The sequence below is a fragment of the Oncorhynchus nerka genome, linkage group LG17 (genome assembly GCF_034236695.1).
Source record: "Oncorhynchus nerka isolate Pitt River linkage group LG17, Oner_Uvic_2.0, whole genome shotgun sequence".
In the NCBI taxonomy this organism is placed as follows: domain Eukaryota; kingdom Metazoa; phylum Chordata; class Actinopteri; order Salmoniformes; family Salmonidae; genus Oncorhynchus; species Oncorhynchus nerka.
Genome location: NC_088412.1, coordinates 4,572,617 through 4,597,809, shown reverse-complemented (window position 1 = coordinate 4,597,809; position 25,193 = coordinate 4,572,617). Strand labels below are relative to the sequence as shown.

The 25,193-nt window shown below is 44.1% G+C and overlaps 1 protein-coding gene across 2 annotated transcripts in view; it reads right to left on the bottom strand.

The window, feature by feature from the left end:
• The window catches only part of smad3b (SMAD family member 3b), a 34,741-nt gene extending 25,674 nt beyond the window's left edge, over positions 1-9,067 (bottom strand). The window contains exons 1-2 of one of the 2 annotated variants that reach the window (XM_065002853.1): positions 8,901-9,067; positions 4,590-4,783 (exon numbers count right to left, since the gene is read on the bottom strand). In XM_065002853.1, coding sequence (XP_064858925.1) covers positions 4,590-4,783; positions 8,901-8,974 — 268 coding nt within the window. In that variant the 5' untranslated portion in view covers positions 8,975-9,067. Of the gene's footprint in view, positions 1-4,589; positions 4,784-7,525; positions 8,320-8,900 lie in introns of those variants that run through there. The other variant, XM_065002852.1, reaches the window with a different exon arrangement.
• Between the last annotated feature and the right edge of the window lie 16,126 nt (positions 9,068-25,193).

The window sequence follows — 25,193 nt, the reverse complement described above, 5'->3', positions numbered from 1 at the left end:
CCTCTACAACACTATGTCACCAGGACATATACAGGATACTACCCTCCACAACACTATGTCACCAGGACATATACAGGATACTACCCTCTACAACACTATGTCACCAGGACATATACAGGATACTACCCTCCACAACACTATGTCACCAGGACATATACAGGATACTAACCTCCACAACACTATGTCACCAGGACATATACAGGATACTACCCTCTACAACACTATGTCACCAGGACATATACAGGATACTACCCTCTACAACACTATGTCACCAGGACATATACAGGATACTACCCTTCACTATGTCACCAGGACATATACAGGATGCTACCCTCCACTATGTCACCAGGACATATACAGGATGCTACCCTCTACAACACTATGTCACCAGGACATATACAGGATACTACCCTTCACTATGTCACCAGGACATATACAGGATACTACCCTCCACAACACTATGTCACCAGGACATATACAGGATACTAACCTCCACAACACTATGTCACCAGGACATATACAGGATACTACCCTCTACAACACTATGTCACCAGGACATATACAGGATACTACCCTCTACAACACTATGTCACCAGGACATATACAGGATACTACCCTTCACTATGTCACCAGGACATATACAGGATGCTACCCTCCACTATGTCACCAGGACATATACAGGATACTAACCTCCACAACACTATGTCACCAGGACATATACAGGATACTACCCTTCACTATGTCACCAGGACATATACAGGATACTACCCTTCACTATGTCACCAGGACATATACAGGATACTACCCTCTACAACACTATGTCACCAGGACATATACAGGATACTACCCTCTACAACACTATGTCACCAGGACATATACAGGATACTACCCTCCACTATGTCACCAGGACATATACAGGATACTACCCTCTACAACACTATGTCACCAGGACATATACAGGATACTACCCTCTACAACACTATGTCACCAGGACATATACAGGATACTAACCTCCACAACACTATGTCACCAGGACATATACAGGATACTACCCTCTACAACACTATGTCACCAGGACATATCCAGGATACTACCCTCCACTATGTCACCAGGACATATACAGGATACTACCCTCTACAACACTATGTCACCAGGACATATACAGGATACTACCCTCTACAACACTATGTCACCAGGACATATACAGGATACTACCCTCTACAACACTATGTCACCAGGACATATACAGGATACTACCCTCCACAACATAACCTTCACTCCAAATCAAAACTCCAAACCTACAACCTGATTTTGGAAAGAATTACCTGGAAGGATTCAGACTTCCAAAGATTCACATACCCAAGGACTGTATAGCAAATGCTCTGCTAACCAACGACTGGAAAAAGAAGCATAACAGAAACCTGAAAACACCATCCAACCTGGAACCGAGTGAGTAATGTTTAGTCTGAAGCTACTTTTAGAAAGCCAAGGAGAGAAATACAAAAAGAACCTCCTCATGGACAATCTAGAGACTGGACGGCAGCGTAGTCTAGTGGTTAGAGCGTTGGACCAGTTACCGAAAGGTTGCAAGATCAAATCCCAGAGCTGACAAGGTAAAAATATGTCGTTCTGCCCCTGAACAAGGCAGTTAACCCACTGTTCCTAGGCTGCCATTGAAAATAAGAATTTGTTCTTAACTGACTTGCCAAGGAGACAAAACAAACACTTTTAGCTGACTACTACAAAAATGTGAATGTATGCAACTTAATCTTCCATACAGACCATCCCCAGGGGGGGGTGGTGTTAGCAATGGTTGGAAATTAGAAGAAGAGGACTCTGAGTCAGCCAATGTCAACCTGTACAATTCTGGAACAGTAATGGTACAGGGCAACGCCAAAACAGTTTCAGCTGGACTTTCACAGAAATCAAAAGAGGGAGCGGAGCAGGACAAGCAAACTAGAATGTTATCTGACCCTAAACAGAGAGGACACCGTGGCAGAATACCTGACCACTGTGACTGACCCTAAACAGAGAGGACACAGTGGCAGAATACCTGACCACAGTGACTGGCCCTAAACAGAGAGTACACAGCGGCAGAATACCCGACCACTGTGACCGACCCTAAACAGAGAGGACACAGTGGCAGAATACCTGACCACAGTGACTGGCCCTAAACAGAGAGTACATAGTGGCAGAATACCTGACCACTGTGACCGACCCTAAACAGAGAGTACATAGAGGCAGAATACCTGACCACTGTGACCGACCCTGAACAGAGAGGACACAGTGGCAGAATACCTGACCACTGTGACTGACCCTAAACAGAGAGGACACCGTGGCAGAATACCTGACCACTGTGACCGACCCTAAACAGAGAGTACATAGTGGCAGAATACCTGACCACTCTGACTGACCCTAAACAGAGAGGACACAGTGGCAGAATACCTGACCACTGTGACTGACCCTAAACAGAGAGTACATAGTGGCAGAATACCTGACCACTGTGACTGACCCTAAACAGAGAGTGGCAGAATACCTGACCACTGTGACTGGCCCTAAACAGAGAGTACATAGTGGCAGAATACCTGACCACAGTGACTGACCCTAAACAGAGAGTACATAGTGGCAGAATACCTGACCACTGTGACTGGCCCTAAACAGAGAGTACATAGTGGCAGAATACCTGACCACTGTGACTGACCCTAAACAGAGAGTGGCAGAATACCTGACCACTGTGACTGACCCTAAACAGAGAGTGGCAGAATACCTGACCACTGTGACTTGCCCTAAACAGAGAGGACATAGTGGCAGAATACCTGACCACTGTGACTGACCCTAAACAGAGAGGACACAGTGGCAGAATACCTGACCACTGTGACTGGCCCTAAACAGAGAGTACATAGCGGCAGAATACCACTACCTGTAGTAGTATCATAGTCCTGTAGTAGTATCATAGTCCTGTAGTAGTACTGTAGTAGTACCATAGTACTGTAGTAGTATCATAGTACTGTAGTAGTACCATAGTACTGTAGTAGTATCATAGTACTGTAGTAGTATCATAGTAATGTAGTACTATCATAGTACTGTAGTAGTATCATAGTCCTGTCGTAGTATCATAGTCCTGTAGTAGTATCATAGTACTGTAGTACTATCATAGTACTGTAGTAGTACCATAGTACTGTAGTAGTATCATAGTACTGTAGTAGTATCATAGTCCTGTCGTAGTATCATAATCCTGTAGTAGTATCATAGTACTGTAGTAGTATCATAGTCCTGTAGTAGTACTGTAGTAGTACCATAGTACTGTAGTAGTACTGTAGTAGTACCATAGTACTGTAGTAGTATCATAGTAAAGAGAGAAATGTAGTAGTACCATAGTACTGTAGTAGTACCATGGTACTGTAGTAGTATCATAGTAAAGAGAGAAATGTAGTAGTACCATAGTACTATAGTAGTACCATAGTACTGTAGTAGTATCATAGTCCTGTAGTAGTACCATAGTACTGCAGTAGTACTGTAGTAGTATCATAGTAAAGAGAGAAATGTAGTAGTACCATAGTACTGTAGTAGTACTGTAATAGTACCATAGTCCTGTAGTAGTACGGTAGTAGTACCATAGTACTGTAGTAGTATCATAGTAAAGAGAGAGATGTAGTAGTACCATAGTACTGTAGTAGTACCATAGTACTGTAGTAGTATCATAGTACTGTAGTAGTACGATAGTCCTGTAGTAGTACTGTCGTAGTACCATAGTACTGTAGTAGTACCATAGTACTGTAGTAGTATCATAGTCCTGTAGTAGTGCCATAGTCCTGTAGTAGTACTTTAGTAGTACCATGGTACTGTAGTAGTATCATAGTACTGTAGTAGTATCATAGTCCTGTAGTAGTACTGTAGTAGTACCATAGTAAAGAGAGAAATGTAGTAGTACCATAGTACTGTAGTAGTACCATGGTACTGTAGTAGTATCATAGTAAAGAGAGAAATGTAGTAGTACCATAGTACTATAGTAGTACCATAGTACTGTAGTAGTATCATAGTCCTGTAGTAGTACCATAGTACTGCAGTAGTACTGTAGTAGTATCATAGTAAAGAGAGAAATGTAGTAGTACCATAGTACTGTAGTAGTACCATAGTACTGCAGTAGTACTGTAGTAGTATCATAGTAAAGAGAGAAATGTAGTAGTACCATAGTACTGTAGTAGTACTGTAATAGTACCATAGTCCTGTAGTAGTATCATAGTAAAGAGAGAAATGTAGTAGTACCATAGTACTGTAGTAGTACTGTAGTAGTACCATAGTCCTGTAGTAGTACGGTAGTAGTACCATAGTACTGTAGTAGTATCATAGTAAAGAGAGAGATGTAGTAGTACCATAGTACTGTAGTAGTACCATAGTCCTGTAGTAGTACTGTAGTAGTATCATAGTACTGTAGTAGTACGATAGTCCTGTAGTAGTACTGTCGTAGTACCATAGTACTGTCGTAGTACCATAGTACTGTAGTAGTATCATAGTCCTGTAGTAGTACCATAGTTCTGTAGTAGTACTGTAGTAGTACCATAGTTCTGTAGTAGTACCATAGTACTCACTTGGTGTCTCGACGCGTTGGTAATGGTAGGGGTTGACACACACCTCGTCCTTCTTGGTGTGGAAGGCGTACTCACACAGCTCTATGGCCCGGAGCTCGTGGGGCGACTGCAAGTCTGGCCAACGCCACAGACGAGAGTAAATGACATGGGGAAGGCCTTTGCGATGGGACACCTGGAGACGACCATCTAGAGACCTGGGGGGTTGGGGGAGGGGGGGACAGCAAGGATGTTAGAAGAAGGGAAATACTATTTTTAATTTTTTATTGATTTAACCTTTATTTAACGAAGCAAGTCAGTTCAGAACAAATTCTTATTTACAATGACGGCCTACCAGAAGGGCCTCCTGTAGGGACGGGGGCCTGGGATTCCAAATAAAAAATATAGGACAAAACACACATCACAAATCAAATTTATTTATATAGCCCTTCGTACATCAGCTGATATCTCAAAGTGCTGTACAGAAACCCAGCCTAAAACCCCAAACAGCAAACAATGCAGGTCATGGGTATCCTCTCACAACAAGAGAGGATACCCATGCAAGAAACTCTGGTAGCCTAGCTTGTTGGTTAGCTAGTTCATACTTGTTAGTTAGTTCGCTCAAGCTTGTTAGCTTCTTAGTTAACTAGCTCAAACTTGGTGGCTAGCTCAAGCCTGTTAGCTTCTTATCTAGCTTGCTCAAGCCTGTTAGCTTGTTTTTTTGTTTGTTTTTTTTACCTTTATTTTACTAGGCAAGTCAGTTAAGAACAAATTCTTATTTTCAATGACGGCCTAGGAACAGTGGGTTCCGGGGCAGAACGACAGATTTGTACCTTGTCAGCTCAGGGATTTGAACTTGCAACCTTTCGGTTACTACTCCAACACTCTAACCACTAGGCTACCCTGCCGCCCCATCTAGCTAGCTAGCTCAAGCTTGTTAGCTCGTTATGTTAGCTCAAGCTTGTTAGCTTAAGCTTGTTAGCTCAAGGTTGTTATCTTGTTATCTAGCTAGCTCAAGCTTGTTAGCTTGTTAGTTAGCTAGCTCAAGCTTGTTAGCTTGTTAGTTAGCTAGCTCATGCTTGTTAGCTTGTTAGTTGGCAAGCTCAAACTTGTTAGTTTCGCAAGCTCAAACTTGTTAGCTAGCTCAAGCTTATTAGCTTTTTATCTAGCTCACACTTGTTATCTAGCTAGCTCACGCTTGTAAGCTTGTTAGTTAGCTAGTTCAAGCTTGTTATCTCACTCTTGTTAAAATAAAATAAAGGTAAAATCTAGCTAGCTCACGCTTGTTATCACGTTAGCTTAAGCTTGTTATCTTGTTAGCTCAAGCTTGTTACATTGGTAGCTCGCTAGCTTGTTAGTTAGCTAGCTCCAACTTGTGTGCTAGCTTACTAACAAGCTTGAGCTAGCTAACTATCAAGCTAACAAGCTTGAGCTAGCTAGATAACTAACAAGCGTTTGCTAGCTATCTAGCTAGCTCGAGGGTGTTAGGTTGTTATCTAGCTCACTCTTGTTAGCTTGTTATCTATCTAGCTCACTCTTGTTAGCTTGTTATCTAGCTAGCTCACGCTTGTTAGCTTGTTATTTAGCTAGCTCAAGCTTTTTAGCTTGTTAGTTAGCTAGCTCAAGCTTTTTAGCTTGTTAGTTAGCTAGCTCAAGCTTTTTAGCTTGTTAGTTTAGTTTCTTACCCATGGTTTAAAATTAGGTTTGTCACAATACCAGTATCACGATACCGCAATAGACTACTCACCGAGACACACAGTCACACAGTCACACAGTCACACACACACACACACACACACACACACACACACACACACACACACACACACACAGCCAGATATACCCACACTTGACTTTCAGACACGCACTACAATATTTACAAAACGCAAAGTTTGACTAGTCACACAGCATTCTGGGGAATCCCATTTTCCCACAGACACTCTCTCTTCCCCTCTCTTTTCTCTCCCCGTGAGAGGGGAAGGCCTCTTTCTCCAGTCTAAACAGTAGTCCTGTCCTGTGAATGGCTCAGAAGGTTAACACAGAAGCAGAGCGTCTGCTAAATGACTTAAATGTTAAATGTCTCAAGACGTGTGTGGGTTAGATGGTATCTCCTGGTACTGACTTAATGCTGACCAGGGTTGGGATCTCCTCCTTTTCAGTTCATTGCAAAAATAATTGAAAATAGTTTTTCAATTATTGAATTAGAATTTGATTTAACTTCAAATTGACCCCCAAAGCTGCTGCTGACTGACATCATGCCATGATGGACAGACTGACAGAGGGGACTTGAAAGGTGCAGGGCAAGGGGAACCACTACTTCAAGGTCTCAGAGCAAGTGACGTCACCGATTGAAACGCTATTAGCGCGCACCACCGCTAACTAGCTAGCCGTTTCACACCCGTTACATAGGGTTGTCAGGTTGTCCCGTTCATAAAGGATCTGAACGTTTTGACCTCAACAACGGCAGTCAAGCACCCAAACTAACTTCAAATCAAATCTTGCTATCTACTTCCAGACACAAATGACAGAACCCTTCACTCGCCCCAGCAGAGCTGGTCAGGTTGTGTTCATGTTATCCAGTGCTTTGGTGACTAACTGTGCTGCTGGCAACACTTTAAAAACGCATTTTTTTCCCGACACCGGCTATATTCAACGGGTGTTTTAAGCGTTTGTAAATTCATCAGTTATTCTGGGACACTCAGACAAGAGTTTTCTGAAATCGGAGTAGATAGCCAGAGCGAAATTACGAACGCACCCAAATGCATATGCCAATACTCATTGTTGATCACATAATGAAATCTTTCATGGTTATAAGGTTAAATAAAGTAGTTACTTACTGGTGGTGTAGCTGGCTTTGCTAGCTAGTTAACTAAATCACAACAGTATAACCAGAAGATAGCCTAGTTAAGTAGCTGGTTAGCTACCTGTCTGAGAGTTACTACGGCGGGGGGGTCCTATACCTTGGTATGGTAATGCATTTGGTGTTGATATTCTGGGTCGTGATGGCTTTCTCCAACTCGTCCAGCTGTCCTGTCTTCTTCAATTTCTTTACGAGACTTTTCACTGCCTTTTCACACCATTTCTCCTCTTGTCCATTTATCTGTTCGCCCTTTTTCCAGCCTAAAAGCCTCTTCACAATCGGGAAAGTGAATGGCAGTATAGACATCTTGAGATTGAGGTCAGTAAAAATCCACTCGTTTTTCAATATTCGGCTATAAAACGTTCATTATGGTCCTCCTGAAATTAACTACAAATCAAAATAAACGTTATTTGTTGAAAGATAGCAGGCTTGAAATGTTGTTGGTTGGATAGCTCAAGGCACTAATCGTTGAATGACAGTCTCTCCTTCTGTGAAGGGCTTTAGATAAAGGGCAGACAGATGAACATCCCCCCACTTCTCCGCCCCGTCTGCCTCTCCTCCCCGTCTGGCTCTCTGCCTCTATAGATGTAGAATCATTAGTTAATTATACAAGCATGTACCGTATGATTTACACATGTAAAATAAAGGTTGAGACAGTTGTCCGACTGAATGTATTGTAACGACCCTGGGTTTATACGCGCTGATATCGACTCGCAGGAGCGTGCTTTTGCGGCACAGTCGATAGCGCGCCGGACCTCGGGACCCAGAAGGTCGAGGGTTCGAGACCTGCTCCCTGCCTGTTTCATTACAGTATTCAACTGAAATGTGTCTTCCTCATTTAACCCAACCCCTCTGAATCAGAGAGGTAGGGGGGGGGGCTGCCTTATCGATATATTCGGCGCACGGATAGTGGGTTAACTGCTATGCTCAAGGGGCAGAACGACAGTTGCACCTGTATACTGAGTTTTGTAGTTGCAAACAATATTTGAAAACATGTCATTTATTTAGAGAATAAATTTAACAACACTTGCAAACAGGTAATGAATGATATGTGAATACTGCCTTCTATTGTGATAAATATGGATACAAAATTTGTTGAAATGAATTGCTAGCTAACTAAATTATATTTACCGAATTTGAAAGCTATTACATGAAGGCGTTGGTGAGGAAGATGAAGGAAATAATTAAAACAAGTGTTTCCACATAGCAGAATATACAGATAGAATATACTGACAGAATGTACAGACTGAATATACAGAGAGAATATAGACAAAACAATTTACACGTGAATATCTGTTTTTAGAGAATCCCTATGGGAGGAAACTAGCAAAAGGAAACTAGCAAAACGATCACAGCATCTTCTTGGCACCATTTAGGGAATGCACAACTGTGTTATGCACATCGACTGTGTTACGTCGTGTAGTTCCAATGTATTTACCTTCATGGCAGTCAAACTGTGCTAATGGTTTGTTTACCTGTTGCGCGTCATCATCACCACCTTGTTTAGTCTAACTGACATATCATATCCTGTCCCAGTGTGGTGAGTCATATTCTAGAATAGAACTTTTTGCCTAAAAGACCATTTTATGATGTTCCCCTTTTTATTTATTTTTTAATCGTTTAATCGTTGGAACTACTATTTGGCCAACAACCACAGAGAGAGAGAGAGGAGAGAGAGAGAGAGAGAGAGGATATGACCATACCAAAACGGTCTGAACAGGAAACGGCAACAACAACAACAGGAAGTTCATGTGTCTCCAACAGTAGCAGGTTGGATTGTTGACGTGTGCTGCCAAGTGTCAAGTGGTCTACTGAGGCCTGCATCGCTTCAACCCAGACAGGACCTGTTAACACTCTGGGGACTGGCACGGGACAGATTCATCGACCTGTTAACACTCTAGGGACTGGCACGGGACAGATTCATCGACCTGTTAACACTCTGGGGACTGGCACGGGACAGATTCATCGACCTGTTAACACTCTAGGGACTGGCACGGGACAGATTCATCGACCTGTTAACACTCTGGGGACTGGCACGGGACAGCCGGTGTGAAGTGTGTGTGTGTGTGTGTTTGTAAGCGAGAGCAATGGGGGCTGGTGTGTGTGAGAGACAGAGTGATGTGTGAAAAAGTATTTGCACTCAACTTACACTCAATAACTGGTTGTTCCACCTTTAGCTGCAATGACTCCAACCAAACACTTCCTGTAGTTATTGACCAACCAAACACTTCCTGTAGTTGTTTATCAGTCTCTCATATCGCTGTGGAGGAATTTACTTTAGCTGCAATGACTCCATCCAAATACTTCCTGTAGTTGTGGACCAACCAAACACTTCCTGTAGTTGTGGACCAACCAAACTCTTCCTGTAGTTGTTGACCAACCAAACACTTCCTGTAGTTGTTGACCAACCAAACACTTCCTGTAGTTGTTGACCAACCAAACTCTTCCTGTAGTTGTTTATCAGTCTCTCATATCGCTGTGGAGGAATTTACTTTAGCTGCAATGACTCCATCCAAATACTTCCTGTAGTTGTTGACCAACCAAACACTTCCTGTAGTTGTTGACCAACCAAACTCTTCCTGTAGTTGTTGACCAACCAAACACTTCCTGTAGTTGTTGACCAACCAAACTCTTCCTGTAGTTGTTGATCAACCAAACACTTCCTGTAGTTGTTGACCAACCAAACACTTCCTGTAGTTGTTGACCAACCAAACACTTCCTGTAGTTGTTGACCAACCAAACTCTTCCTGTAGTTGTTGACCAACCAAACTCTTCCTGTAGTTGTTTATCAGTCTCTCATATCGCTGTGGAGGAATTTACTTTAGCTGCAATGACTCCATCCAAATACTTCCTGTAGTTGTGGACCAACCAAACACTTCCTGTAGTTGTGGACCAACCAAACTCTTCCTGTAGTTGTTGACCAACCAAACACTTCCTGTAGTTGTTGACCAACCAAACACTTCCTGTAGTTGTTGACCAACCAAACTCTTCCTGTAGTTGTTTATCAGTCTCTCATATCGCTGTGGAGGAATTTACTTTAGCTGCAATGACTCCATCCAAATACTTCCTGTAGTTGTTGACCAACCAAACACTTCCTGTAGTTGTTGACCAACCAAACACTTCCTGTAGTTGTTGACCAACCAAACTCTTCCTGTAGTTGTTGACCAACCAAACACTTCCTGTAGTTGTTGACCAACCAAACTCTTCCTGTAGTTGTTGATCAACCAAACACTTCCTGTAGTTGTTGACCAACCAAACACTTCCTGTAGTTGTTGACCAACCAAACACTTCCTGTAGTTGTTGACCAACCAAACTCTTCCTGTAGTTGTTGACCAACCAAACTCTTCCTGTAGTTGTTTATCAGTCTCTCATATCGCTGTGGAGGAATTTACTTTAGCTGCAATGACTCCATCCAAATACTTCCTGTAGTTGTTGACCAACCAAACACTTCCTGTAGTTGTTGACCAACCAAACACTTCCTGTAGTTGTTGACCAACCAAACTCTTCCTGTAGTTGTTGACCAACCAAATACTTCCTGTAGTTGTTGACCAACCAAACACTTCCTGTAGTTGTTGACCAACCAAACTCTTCCTGTAGTTGTTGATCAACCAAACACTTCCTGTAGTTGTTGACCAACCAACCACTTCCTGTAGTTGTTGATCTGTCTCTCACGTCGCTGTGGAGGAATTGTGGCCCACTCTTCCATGCAGAACTGCTTTAACAGAGACATTTGTGGGTTTTCAATCATGAACTGGTCGTTTCAAGTCCTGCCACAACATCTCAATTGGGATTAGGTCTGGACTTTGACTGGGTCATTCCTACATGTGTTGCTTTTTTAGCCATTTTCATGTAGATTGTATTGTGTGTTTTGGATCATTGTCTTGCTGTGTGACCTGACTGGGCTCCAGCTTCAGCTCACAGACGGATGGCCTGATATTCTCTGATACAGAGCAGAATTCATGGTTCCTTCTATTAAGGCAAGTGGTCCAGGTCTTGAGGCAGCAAAGCGTCCCCAAACCATCACACTACCACCACCATGCTGACCCCAAACCATCACACTACCACCACCACCATGCTGACCCCAAACCATCACACTACCACCACCATGCTGACCCCAAACCACCACACTACCACCACCATGCTGACCCCAAACCATCACACTACCACCACCATGCTGACCCCAAACCATCACACTACCACCACCATGCTGACCCCAAACCATCACACTACCACCACCATGCTGGACCCCAAACCATCACACTACCACCACCACCATGCTGGACCCCAAACCATCACACTACCACCACCACCATGCTGACCCCAAACCATCACACTACCACCACCATACTGACCCCAAACCATCACACTACCACCACCATGTTGGACCCCAAACCATCACACTACCACCACCATGCTGGACCCCAAACCATCACAGTACCACCACCATGCTGACCCCAAACCATCACACTACCACCACCATGCTGACCCCAAACCATCACACTACCACCACCATGCTGGACCCCAAACCATCACACTACCACCACCATGCTGACCCCAAACCATCACACTACCACCACCATGCTGGACCCCAAACCATCACACTGCCACCACCATGCTGACCCCAAACCTTCACACTGCCACCACCATGCTGACCCCAAACCATCACACTACCACCACCATGCTGGACCCCAAACCATCACACTACCACCACCATGCTGACCCCAAACCATCACACTACCACCACTATGCTGACCCCAAACCATCACACTACCACCACCATGCTGAACCCCAAACCATCACACTACCACCACCATGCTGGACCCCAAACCATCACACTACCACCACCATGCTGGACCCCAAACCATCACACTACCACCACCATGCTGACCCCAAACCATCACACTACCACCACCATGCTGAACCCCAAACCATCACACTACCACCACCATGCTGGACCCCAAACCATCACACTACCACCACCATGCTGACCCCAACCATCACACTACCACCACCACCATGCTGGACCCCAAACCATCACACTACCACCATGCTGGACCCCAAACCATCACACTACCACCACCATGCTGACCCCAAACCATCACACTACCACCACCACGCTGGACCCCAAACCATCACACTACCACCACCATGCTGGACCCCAAACCATCACACTACCACCACCATGCTGACCCCAAACCATCACACTACCACCACCATGCTGACCCCAAACCATCACACTACCACCACCATGCTGGACCCCAAACCATCACACTACCACCACCATGCTGACCCCAAACCATCACACTACCACCATGCTGACCCCAAACCATCACACTACCACCACCATGCTGGACCCCAAACCATCACACTACCACCACCATGCTGGACCCCAAACCATCACACTACCACCACCATGCTGACCCCAAACCATCACACTACCACCATGCTGACCCCAAACCATCACACTACCACCACCATGCTGACCCCAAACCATCACACTACCACCACCATGCTGACCCCAAACCATCACACTACCACCACCATGCTGGACCCCAAACCATCACACTACCACCACCATGCTGACCCCAAACCATCACACTACCACCACCATGCTGGACCCCAAACCATCACACTACCACCACCACGCTGACCCCAAACCATCACACTACCACCACCACGCTGACCCCAAACCATCACACTACCACCACCACCATGCTGGACCCCAAACCATCACACTACCACCACCACCATGCTGACCCCAAACCATCACACTACCACCACCATGCTGACCCCAAACCATCACACTACCACCACCATGCTGGACCCCAAACCATCACACTACCACCACCATGCTGACCCCAAACCATCACACTACCACCACCATGCTGACCCCAAACCATCACACTACCACCACCATGCTGACCCCAAACCATCACACTACCACCACCATGCTGGACCCCAAACCATCACACTACCACCACCATGCTGGACCCCAAACCATCACACTACCACCACCATGCTGACCCCAAACCATCACACTACCACCACCATGCTGGACCCCAAACCATCACACTACCACCACCATGCTGACCCCAAACCATCACACTACCACCACCATGCTTGACCCCAAACCACCACACTACTACCACCACCATGCTGACCCCAAACCATCACACTACCACCACCATGCTGGACCCCAAACCATCACACTACCACCACCATGCTGGACCCCAAACCATCACACTACCACCACCATGCTGACCCCAAACCATCACACTACCACCACCACGCTGGACCCCAACCATCACACTACCACCACCATGCTGACCCCAAACCATCACACTACCACCACCATGCTGAACCCCAAACCATCACACTACCACCACCATGCTGGACCCCAAACCATCACACTACCACCACCATGCTGGACCCCAAACCATCACACTACCACCACCATGCTGACCCCAAACCATCACACTGCCACCACCATGCTGGACCCCAAACCATCACACTACCACCACCATGCTGGACCCCAAACCATCACACTACCACCACCATGCTGACCCCATCCATCACACTACCATCACACTGCCACCACCATGCTGGACCCCAAACCATCACACTACCACCACCATGCTGGACCCCAAACCATCACACTACCACCACCATGCTGACCCCAAACCATCACACTACCACCACCACCATGCTGACCCCAAACCATCACACTACCACCACCATGCTGACCCCAAACCATCACACTACCACCACCATGCTGACCCCAAACCATCACACTACCACCACCATGCTGGACCCCAAACCATCACACTACCACCACCATGCTGACCCCAAACCATCACACTACCACCACCATGCTGACCCCAAACCATCACACTACCACCACCATGCTGACCCCAAACCATCACACTACCACCACCACCATGCTGGACCCCAAACCATCACACTACCACCACCATGCTGACCCCAAACCATCACACTACCACCACCATGCTGACCCCAAAACCATCACACTACCACCACCATGCTGACCCCAAACCATCACACTACCACCACCACCATGCTGACCCCAAACCACCACACTACCACCACCATGCTGACCCCAAACCATCACACTACCACCACCACCATGCTGGACCATTGGTATGAGGTTCTTACTGTGGAATGCAGTGTTTGGTTTTCGCCAGGCATAATGGGACCCATGTCGTCCAGAGTTATACTTTTAATTAATCTGTCCATAGAATATTCTAGAACATTCTTCCAGGAGTCTTGATGATCATCCAGGTGCTTTCCACAGTAAGAACCTCAGGGTAGCCTAGTGGTTAGAGTGTAGAGGAGGTAGGGTAGCCTAGTGGTTAGAGTGTAGAGGAGGTAGGGTAGCCTAGTGGTTAGAGTGTAGAGGAGGTAGGGTAGCCTAGTGGTTAGAGTGTAGAGGAGATAGGGTAGCCTAGTGGTTAGAGTGTAGAGGAGGTAGGGTAGCCTAGTGGTTAGAGTGTAGAGGAGGTAGGGTAGCCTATTGGTTAGAGTGTAGAGGAGGTAGGGTAGCCTAGTGGTTAGAGTGTAGAGGAGGTAGGATAGCCTAGTGGTTAGAGTGTAGAGGAGGTAGGGTAGCCTAGTGGTTAGAGTGTAGAGGAGGTAGGGTAGCCTAGTGGTTAGAGTGTAGAGGAGGTAGGGTAGCCTAGTGGTTAGAGTGTAGAGGAGATAGGGTAGCCTAGTGGTTAGAGTGTAGAGGAGGTAGGGTAGCCTAGTGGTTAGAGTGTAGAGGAGATAGGGTAGCCTAGTGGTTAGAGTGTAGAGGAGGTAGGGTAGCCTAGTGGTTAGAGTGTAGAGGAGGTAGGGTAGCCTAGTGGTTAGAGTGTAGAGGTGGCAGGTAGCCTAGTGGTTAGAGTGTAGAGGTGGCAGGTAGCCTAGTGGTTAGAGTGTAGAGGTGGCAGGTAGCCTAGTGGTTAGAGTGTAGAGGAGGCAGGTAGCCTAGTGGTTAGAGTGTAGGGGAGGCAGGTAGCCTAGTGGTTAGAGTGTAGAGGTGGCAGGTAGCCTAGTGGTTAGAGTGTAGAGGTGGCAGGGTAGCCTAGTGGTTAGAGTGTAGAGGTGGCAGGGTAGCCTAGTGGTTAGAGTGTAGAGGTGGCAGGGTAGCCTAGTGGTTAGAGTGTAGAGGTGGCAGGTAGCCTAGTGGTTAGAGTGTAGAGGAGGTAGGGTAGCCTAGTGGTTAGAGTGTAGAGGAGGTAGGGTAGCCTAGTGGTTAGAGTGTAGAGGAGGCAGGGTAGCCTAGTGGTTAGAGTGTAGAGGAGGTAGGGTAGCCTAGTGGTTAGAGTGTAGAGGAGGTAGGGTAGCCTAGTGGTTAAAGCGTTGGACTAGTAACCGGTAAGTTGCGAGTTCAAACCCCCGAGCTGACAAGGTACAAATCTGTCGTTCTGCCCCTGAACTGGCAGTTAACCCACTGTTCCTAGGCCGTCATTGAAAATAAGAATGTGTTCTTAACTGACTTGCCTGGTTAAATAAAGGTAAAATAAATTAAATTTAAAAATTTAAATACGAAATGTCAAGCATGTGGGGGCGGTACTGTGATGGTTTGGGGAGGCTTTGTTGCCTCAGGACCTGGTGAAATCTGAGCTGCACTTCATAACCTCCTGACCATATTAGAGACACATATTTCTCTCTACACAGATCCACAAATCCAATTTTGATAAACTCCCATATCTACTGGGTGAAATACCACAGTGTGTCATCACAGCAGCAAGATTTGTGACCTGTTGCCACGAGAAAAGGGCAACCAGTGAAGAACAAACACCATTGTAAATACAACCCATATTAATGCTTATTTATTTTATCTTGTGTCCTTTAACATTTGTACATTGTTAAAACACTGTATATATATAATATGACATTTGTAATGTCTTTATTGTTTTGAAACTTCTGTATGTGTAATGTTTACTGTTAATTTGAAAAGGGCAACCAGTGAAGAACAAACACCATTGTAAATACAACAAAATGCAACTCTTGTCCCTGTCTGTCCCTGTCTGCCCCTCTTGTCCCTGTCTGTCCCTCTTGTCCCTGTCTGTCCCTGTCTGTCCCTCTCTGTCCCTCCTGTCCCTGTCTGCCCCTCTTGTCCCTGTCTGTCCCTCTTGTCCCTGTCTGTCCCTGTCTGTCCCTCTTGTCCCTGTCTGTCCCTCCTGTCCCTATCTGTCCCTCTCTGTCCCTCCTGTCTCTGTCTACTCCTCCTGTCCTTGTCTGTCCCTGTCTGTCCCTCTCTGTCCCTGTCTGTCCCTCCTGTCCCTATCTGTCCCTCTATGTCCCTCCTGTCCCTGTCTGCTCCTCCTGTCCCTGTTTGTCCCTCCTGTCTCTGTCTGTCCCTCCTGTCTGTCCCTGTCTGTCCCTCCTGTCTCTGTCTGTCCCTCCTGTCTCTGTCTGTCCCTGTCTGTCCCTCCTGTCCCTATCTGTCCCTCTATGTCCCTCCTGTCCCTGTCTGCTCCTCCTGTCCCTGTCTGTCCCACCTGTCTCTGTCTGTACTTGTCTGTCTCTGTCTGTCCCTCCTCCCTCTGTCTGTCTCTGTCTGTCCCTGTCTGTCCCTCCTGTCTCTGTCTGTCCCTGTTTGTCCCTCCTGTCTCTGTCTGTCCCTGTCTGTCCCTCCTGTCCCTATCTGTCCCTCTATGTCCCTCCTGTCCCTGTCTGCTCCTCCTGTCCCTGTCTGTCCCACCTGTCTCTGTCTGTCCTTGTCTGTCTCTGTCTGTCCCTCCTCCCTCTGTCTGTCTCTGTCTGTCCCTGTCTGTCCCTCCTGTCTCTGTCTGTCCCTGTCTGTCCCTCCTGTCTCTGTCTGTCCCTCTTTGTCCCATTCTGTCCCTCTTTGTCTCTCCTGTCCCTGCCTGTCCCTCCTGTCTCTGTCTGTCCCTGTGTAACCCTCCTCTCCTTGTCTGTCCCTCCTGCCTCTGTCTGTCTCTGTCTGTCCCTGTCTGTCCCTCCTGTCTCTGTCTGTCTTTGTCTGTCTCTCTCTGTCCCTCCTCTCCCTGTCTGTCCCTCCTGTCTCTGTCTGTCCCTGTGTAACCCTCCTCTCCCTGTCTGTCCCTCCTGTCTCTGTCTATCTCTGTCTGTCCCTCCTGTCTCTGTCTGTCCCTGTGTAACCCTCCTCTCCCTGCCTGTCCCTCCTGCCTCTGTCTGTCTCTGTCTGTCCCTGTCTGTCCCTCCTGTCTCTGTCTGTCTCTGTCTGTCCCTCCTCTCCCTGTCTGTCCCTCCTGTCTCTGTCTGTCTCTCTCTGTCCCTCCTCTCCCTGTCTGTCCCTCCTGTCTCTGTCTGTCCCTGTGTAACCCTCCTCTCCCTGTCTGTCCCTCCTGTCTCTGTTTATCTCTGTCTGTCCCTGTCTGTCCCTCCTGTCTCTGTCTGTCCCTGTGTAACCCTCCTCTCCCTGCCTGTCCCTCCTGCCTCTGTCTGTCTCTGTCTGTCCCTGTCTGTCCCTCCTGTCTCTGTCTGTCTCTGTCTGTCCCTCCTCTCCCTGTCTGTCCCTCCTGTCTCTGTCTGTCTCTCTCTGTCCCTCCTCTCCCTGTCTGTCCCTCCTGTCTCTGTCTGTCTCTGTCTGTCCCTGTGTAACCCTCCTCTCCCTGTCTGTCCCTCCTGTCTCTGTCTATCTCTGTCTGTCCCTGTCTGTCCCTCCTGTCTCTGTCTGTCTCTGTCTGTCCCTCCTCTCCTTGTCTGTCTCTCCTGCCTCTGTCTGTCTCTGTCTGTCCCTGTCTGTCCCTCCTGTCTTTGTCTGTCTCTCTCTGTCCCTCCTCTCCCTGTCTGTCCCTCCTGTCTCTGTCTGTCTCTGTCTGTCCCTGTGTAACCCTCCTCTCCCTGTCTGTCCCTCCTGTCTCTGTCTATCTCTGTCTGTCCCTCCTGTCTCTGTCTGTCCCTGTGTAACCCTCCTCTCCCTGCCTGTCCCTCCTGCCTCTGCCTGTCTCTGTCTGTCCCTGTCTGTCCCTCCTGTCTCTGTATGTCTCTGTCTGTCCCTCCTCTCCCTGTCTGTCCCTCCTGTCTCTGTCTGTCTCTCTCTGTCCCTCCTCTCCCTGTCTGTCCCTCCTGTCTCTGTCTGTCTCTGTCTGTCCCTGTGTAACCCTCCTCTCCCTGTCTGTCCCTCCTGTCTCTGTCTATCTCTGTCTGTCCCTGTCTGTCCCTCCTGTCTCTGTCTGTCCCTGCGTAACCCTCCTCTCCCTGCCTGTCCCTCCTGTCTCTGTCTGTCCCTGTCTGTCCCTCCTACTCTTGTCTGTTACTGTCTGACAAGATACAGGAGTGATAAGAGACACCCTGGTCTCAGATACAGGAGAGATTCAATTTTCAGTTGAATTACATTCAGAGGATGCTTGTTTTTTTGTGTTTGTTGTTGTGATTCCGTTTGTTGTTGTTGTTGTCGTGATTCCGTTTGTTGCTGTTGTTGTCGTGATTCCATTCGTTGTTGTTGTTGTTGTCGTGATTCCGTTTGTTGCTGTTGTTGTCGTGATTCCATTCGTTGTTGTTGTTGTTGTCGTGATTCCGTTTGTTGTTGTTGTCGTGATTCCGTTTGTTGTTGTTGTTGTGATTCAGTTTGTTGTTGTTGTTGTGATACCGTTTGTTGTTGTTGTTGTGATTCCGTTTGTTGTTGTTGTGATTCCGTGTGTTGTTGTTGTTGTGATTCTTCGTTTGTGAGATGCTGTCTACATTTTCCATGTTTTCCACACCTCACTTCATTTAGAAATCGTTAAGTAATAAAGATCATCACAGTTGAAAGCCTTTTTGATGTCTCTATGAATGGTTGTTTATCGCCACCTAGTGGCTATCTTACATTACTACAACATGTATAGATGTCGAATGGTGACAGGGTCAGTCTCATAGTCGATTCATAAATGACATGACTAAAAACCACCTCTAAGAACTGCTGCATCCACATTGCTGTAGGTTCATAGTATTTTTCTGTCCCAAATGGCAACTTTTTCCCTATGTAGAGCATTATTTTTGACCAGTGCCCATTTGGGACACAATTGATCAAGTGTGGATCATTCTCATTCTAATGCTTTCAGACAGTAATGTTGTTTTTATATTCATTATTTTAAGATATTGTTTAGGACCTTGAGCGTGGCTGAGGTGCACCCATGACCAGCTCTGAAACCAGATTGCATAGCGGAGAAGGTACGGTGAGATTCGAAATGGTCGGTAATCTGTTTGTTGACTTGGCTTTCGAAGACCTTAGAAAAGCATGGTAGGATAGATATAGGTCTGTAGCAGTTTGGGTCAAGAGTGTCCCCCCCTTTGAAGAGGGGGATGACCGCAGCTGCTTTCCAATCTTTGGGAATCTCAGACGACACAAAAGAGAGGTTGAACAGGCTAGTAATAGGGGTGGCAACAATTTCGGCAGATAGTTTAAGAAAGGGTCCAGATTGTCTAGCCCGGCTGATTTGTAGGGTTCCAGATTTTGCAGCTCTTTCAGAACATCAGCTGACTGGATTTGGGAGAAGGAGAAATGGGGAAGGCTTGGGCGAGTTGCTGTGGGGGGTGCAGTGCTGTTGACCGGGGTAGGAGTAGCCAGGTGGAAAGCATGGCCAGCCGTAGAAAAATGCTTATTGAAATTCTCAATTATAGTGGATTTATCAGTGGTGACAGTGTTTCCTATCTTCAGTGCAGTGGGCAGCTGGGAGGAGGTGTTCTTATTCTCCATGGACTTTACAGGCTATATGTTTGCTCCGGAATCGACGAAAGCCGATAGTCACACGGATAGCAGCTAGCTAGATGTGAGATCCAGGTATGAATGTCCAGAGTTAGCGGTTGAAATTCAGTGACATGGAGAGAAAAATAGGTCCGGTATGAGCCGCGCTGTACAAAACTGGCGATAGATTTTTGAGCTAAAGGATAGCTGATGACCACAAACCGTGGTTAGCTGAATACTAACGATTAGCCAGTAAAGAAACTAGCTAGCTTCTGATTAGCTTCTGGCTAGCTTCTGGATTAGCTTCTGGCTTGCTTCTGGTTAGCTTCTATGGAGGATTACAGATTTGAGGTAAATAATACTTTTTTTTTATAAATATAAATTGGTGAGGCGGGTTGCAGGAGAGTGTTTTGAAGATGAGTTTATGGGAGAAAAAAAAACAAAAATAAAAAAATATATATAAAAAGGTATGCAAAAAAAGTTGTAAATATATATATATACGGGACACGACAAGCCGAGGACAAAAGACGTCTGAGCTGCGTCTGAACTGCTATGCCATCTTGGAACATGCTTGTGCTCCCGACGGTGCAGTAATATCTAACAAATTGCCCAACATAGTAGCCCAATACACACAAATCTAAGTAGGAATGAGTTAAGACTATATACATGTGGACGAGCGATGTCAGAGCAGAACGGACTTAGATACAGTAGAATAGTATAGAATACAGTATATACATATGAGATGAGTAATGCATAGACTAAGATACAGTAGAATAGTATAGAATACAGAATATACATATGAGATGAGTAATGCATGTCAGAGCAGAACGGACTAAGATACAGTAGAATAGTATAAAGAACAGCACATAAATATGAATTGAGTAATGCCATATAGGTGAACATTATTAAGTGACTAGTGTTCCATTCCTTAAAGTGGCCAGTGATTCCTAGTCTATGCCTATAGGCAGCAGCCTCTAATGTGCTAGTGATGGCTGTTTAACAATCTGATGGCCTTGAGATAGAAGTTGTTTTTTCGGTCCCAGCTTTGATACACCTGTACTGACCTTGCCATCTAGATGATAGCGGGGGGGGGGGGAGTGGCTCAGGTGGTTGATGTCCTTGACAATATTTTTGGCCTTCCTGTGACATCGGTGCTGTAGGTGTCCTGGTGGGCGGGTTTGCCCACGGTGATGCGTTGGGCAGACCACACCACCCTCTGGAGAGCCTTGCGGTTGTGGGCGGTGCAGTTGCCAAACCAGGCGGTGATACAGCCCGACAGGATCAATTGTGCATCTGTAAAAATTTGTGAGGGTTTTAGGTGACAAGCCACATTTCTTTAGCTTCCTATACGGACTCCCGGGAGTCTCTCGAAAGAGGCGAAGGTCGAGATATAACTAGTAGACTGGTAGTGTATATAACTAGTAGACTGGTACTATATATAACTAGTAGACTGGTACTGTATATAACTAGTAGACTGGTAGTGTATATAACTAGTAGACTGGTAGTGTATATAGACTGGTACTATATATAACTAGTAGACTGGTACTATATATAACTAGTAGGCTGGTAGTGTATATAACTAGTAGACTGGTACTATATATAACTAGTAGACTGGTAGTGTATATAACTAGTAGACTGGTAGTGTATATAACTAGTAGACTGGTAGTGTATATAACTAGTAGACTGGTACTGTATATAACTATTAGACTGGTACTATATATAACTAGTAGGCTGGTAGTGTATATAACTAGTAGACTGGTACTATATATAACTAGTAGACTGGTAGTGTATATAGACTAGTACTATATATAACTAGTAGACTGGTACTATATATAACTAGTAGACTGGTACTATATATAACTAGTAGACTGGTAGTCTATATAGACTGGTACTATATATAACTAGTAGACTGGTAGTGTATATAGACTGGTACTGTATATAACTAGTAGACTGGTAGTGTATATAGACTGGTACTATATATAACTAGTAGACTGGTAGTGTATATAGACTGGTACTATATATAACTAGTAGACTGGTAGTCTATATAGACTGGTACTATATATAACTAGTAGACTGGTAGTGTATATAGACTGGTACTGTATATAACTAGTAGACTGGTAGTGTATATAGACTGGTACTATATATAACTAGTAGACTGGTAGTGTATATAGACTGGTAGTGTATATAACTAGTAGACTGGTAGTGTATATAACTATTAGACTGGTAGTGTATATAACTAGTAGACTGGTACTGTATATAACTAGTAGACTGGTAGTGTATATAACTAGTAGACTGGTACTGTATATAGACCGGTACTATATATAACTAGTAGACTGGTACTGTATATAACTAGTAGACTGGTAGTGTATATAGACTGGTACTGTATATAACTAGTAGACTGGTAGTGTATATAGACTGGTAATGTATATAACTAGTAGACTGGTAGTGTATATAGACTGGTACTGTATATAACTAGTAGACTGGTAGTATATATAACTAGTAGACTGGTAGTGTATATAACTAGTAGACTGGTACTATATATAACTAGTAGACTGGTACTATATATAACTATTAGACTGGTACTATATATAACTAGTAGACTGGTAGTGTATATAACTAGTACTGGTAGACTGGTACTATATATAACTAGTAGACTGGTAGTGTATATAACTAGTAGACTGGTAGTGTATATAACTAGTAGACTGGTACTATATATAACTAGTAGACTGGTAGTGTATATAACTAGTAGACTGGTACTATATATAACTAGTAGACTGGTAGTATATATAACTAGGACTGGTACTATATATAACTAGTAGACTGGTACTATATATAACTAGTAGACTGGTAGTATATATAACTAGTAGACTGGTACTGTATATAACTAGTAGACTGGTAGTATATATAACTAGTAGACTGGTACTATATATAACTAGTAGACTGGTAGTGTATATAACTAGTAGACTGGTAGTGTATATAACTAGTAGACTGGTACTATATATAACTAGTAGACTGGTACTATATATAACTAGTAGACTGGTAGTGTATATAACTAGTAGACTGGTACTATATATAACTAGTAGACTGGTACTATATATAACTAACTAGTAGACTGGTAGTGTATATAACTAGTAGACTGGTACTGTATATAACTAGTAGACTGGTAGTGTATATAGACTGGTACTATATATAACTAGTAGACTGGTGTATATATAACTAGTAGACTGGTACTATATATAACTAGTAGACTGGTAGTCTATATAACTAGTAGACTGGTACTATATATAACTAGTAGACTGGTAGTATATATAGTAGACTGGTACTATATATAACTAGTAGACTGGTAGTGTATATAGACTGGTACTATATATAACTAGTAGACTGGTAGTGTATATAACTGGTACTGGTATATAACTATAGACTGGTAGTAGACTGGTACTATATATAACTAGTAGACTGGTAGTGTATATAGACTGGTACTATATATAACTAGTAGACTGGTAGTGTATAGTAGACTGGTACTGTATATAATATAGACTGGTAGTAGACTGGTAGTATATATAACTAGTAGACTGGTAGTGTATATAACTAGTAGACTGGTAGTGTATATAACTAGTAGACTGGTAGTATATATAACTAGTAGACTGGTACTGTATATAACTAGTAGACTGGTACTGTATATAACTAGTAGACTGGTAGTGTATATAACTAGTAGACTGGTACTATATATATATATATAACTAGTAGACTGGTACTATATATAACTAGTAGACTGGTACTGTATATAACTAGTAGACTGGTAGTGTATATAACTAGTAGACTGGTACTGTATATAACTAGTAGACTGGTATATAGACTGGTACTGTATATAACTAGTAGACTGGTAGTGTATATAGACTGGTACTGTATATAACTAGTAGACTGGTAGTATATATAACTAGTAGACTGGTAGTGTATATAACTAGTAGACTGGTACTATATATAACTAGTAGACTGGTAGTGTATATAACTAGTAGACTGGTACTATATATAACTAGTAGACTGGTACTATATATAACTAGTAGACTGGTACTATATATAACTATTAGACTGGTACTATATATAACTAGTAGACTGGTAGTGTATATAACTAGTAGACTGGTACTATATATAACTATTAGACTGGTACTATATATAACTTGTAGACTGGTAGTGTATATAACTAGTAGACTGGTAGTGTATATAACTAGTAGACTGGTACTATATATAACTAGTAGACTGGTAGACTGGTAGTGTATATAACTAGTAGACTGGTAGTGTATATAACTAGTAGACTGGTACTATATATAACTAGTAGACTGGTACTATATATAACTAGTAGACTGGTAGTGTATATAGACTGGTACTATATATAACTAGTAGACTGGTACTATATATAACTAGTAGACTGGTACTATATATAACTAGTAGACTGGTACTATATATAACTAGTAGACTGGTACTATATATAACTAGTAGACTGGTAGTCTATATAGACTGGTACTATATATAACTAGTAGACTGGTAGTATATATATAGACTGGTACTGTATATAACTAGTAGACTGGTAGTGTATATAACTGGTAGACTGGTATATAACTAGTAGACTGGTAGTCTATATAGAGACTATATATAACTAGTAGACTGGTAGTATAACTAGTAGACTGGTACTATATATAACTAGTAGACTGGTAGTATATATATAACTAGTAGACTGGTAGTGTATATACTAAGACTGGTACTATATAACTAGTAGACTGGTATAGTGTATATAACTAGTAGACTGGTACTATATATAATAGTAGAAGTGTATATAACTAGTAGACTGGTAGTGTATATAGACTGGTACTATATATAACTAGTAGACTGGTACTATATATAACTAGTAGACTGGTACTATATATAACTAGTAGACTGGTAGTGTATATAGACTGGTAGTGTATATAACTAGTAGACTGGTAGTGTATATAACTAGTAGACTGGTAGTGTATATAACTAGTAGACTGGTAGTGTATATAGACTGGTACTATATATAACTAGTAGACTGGTAGTGTATATAACTAGTAGACTGGTACTATATATAACTAGTAGA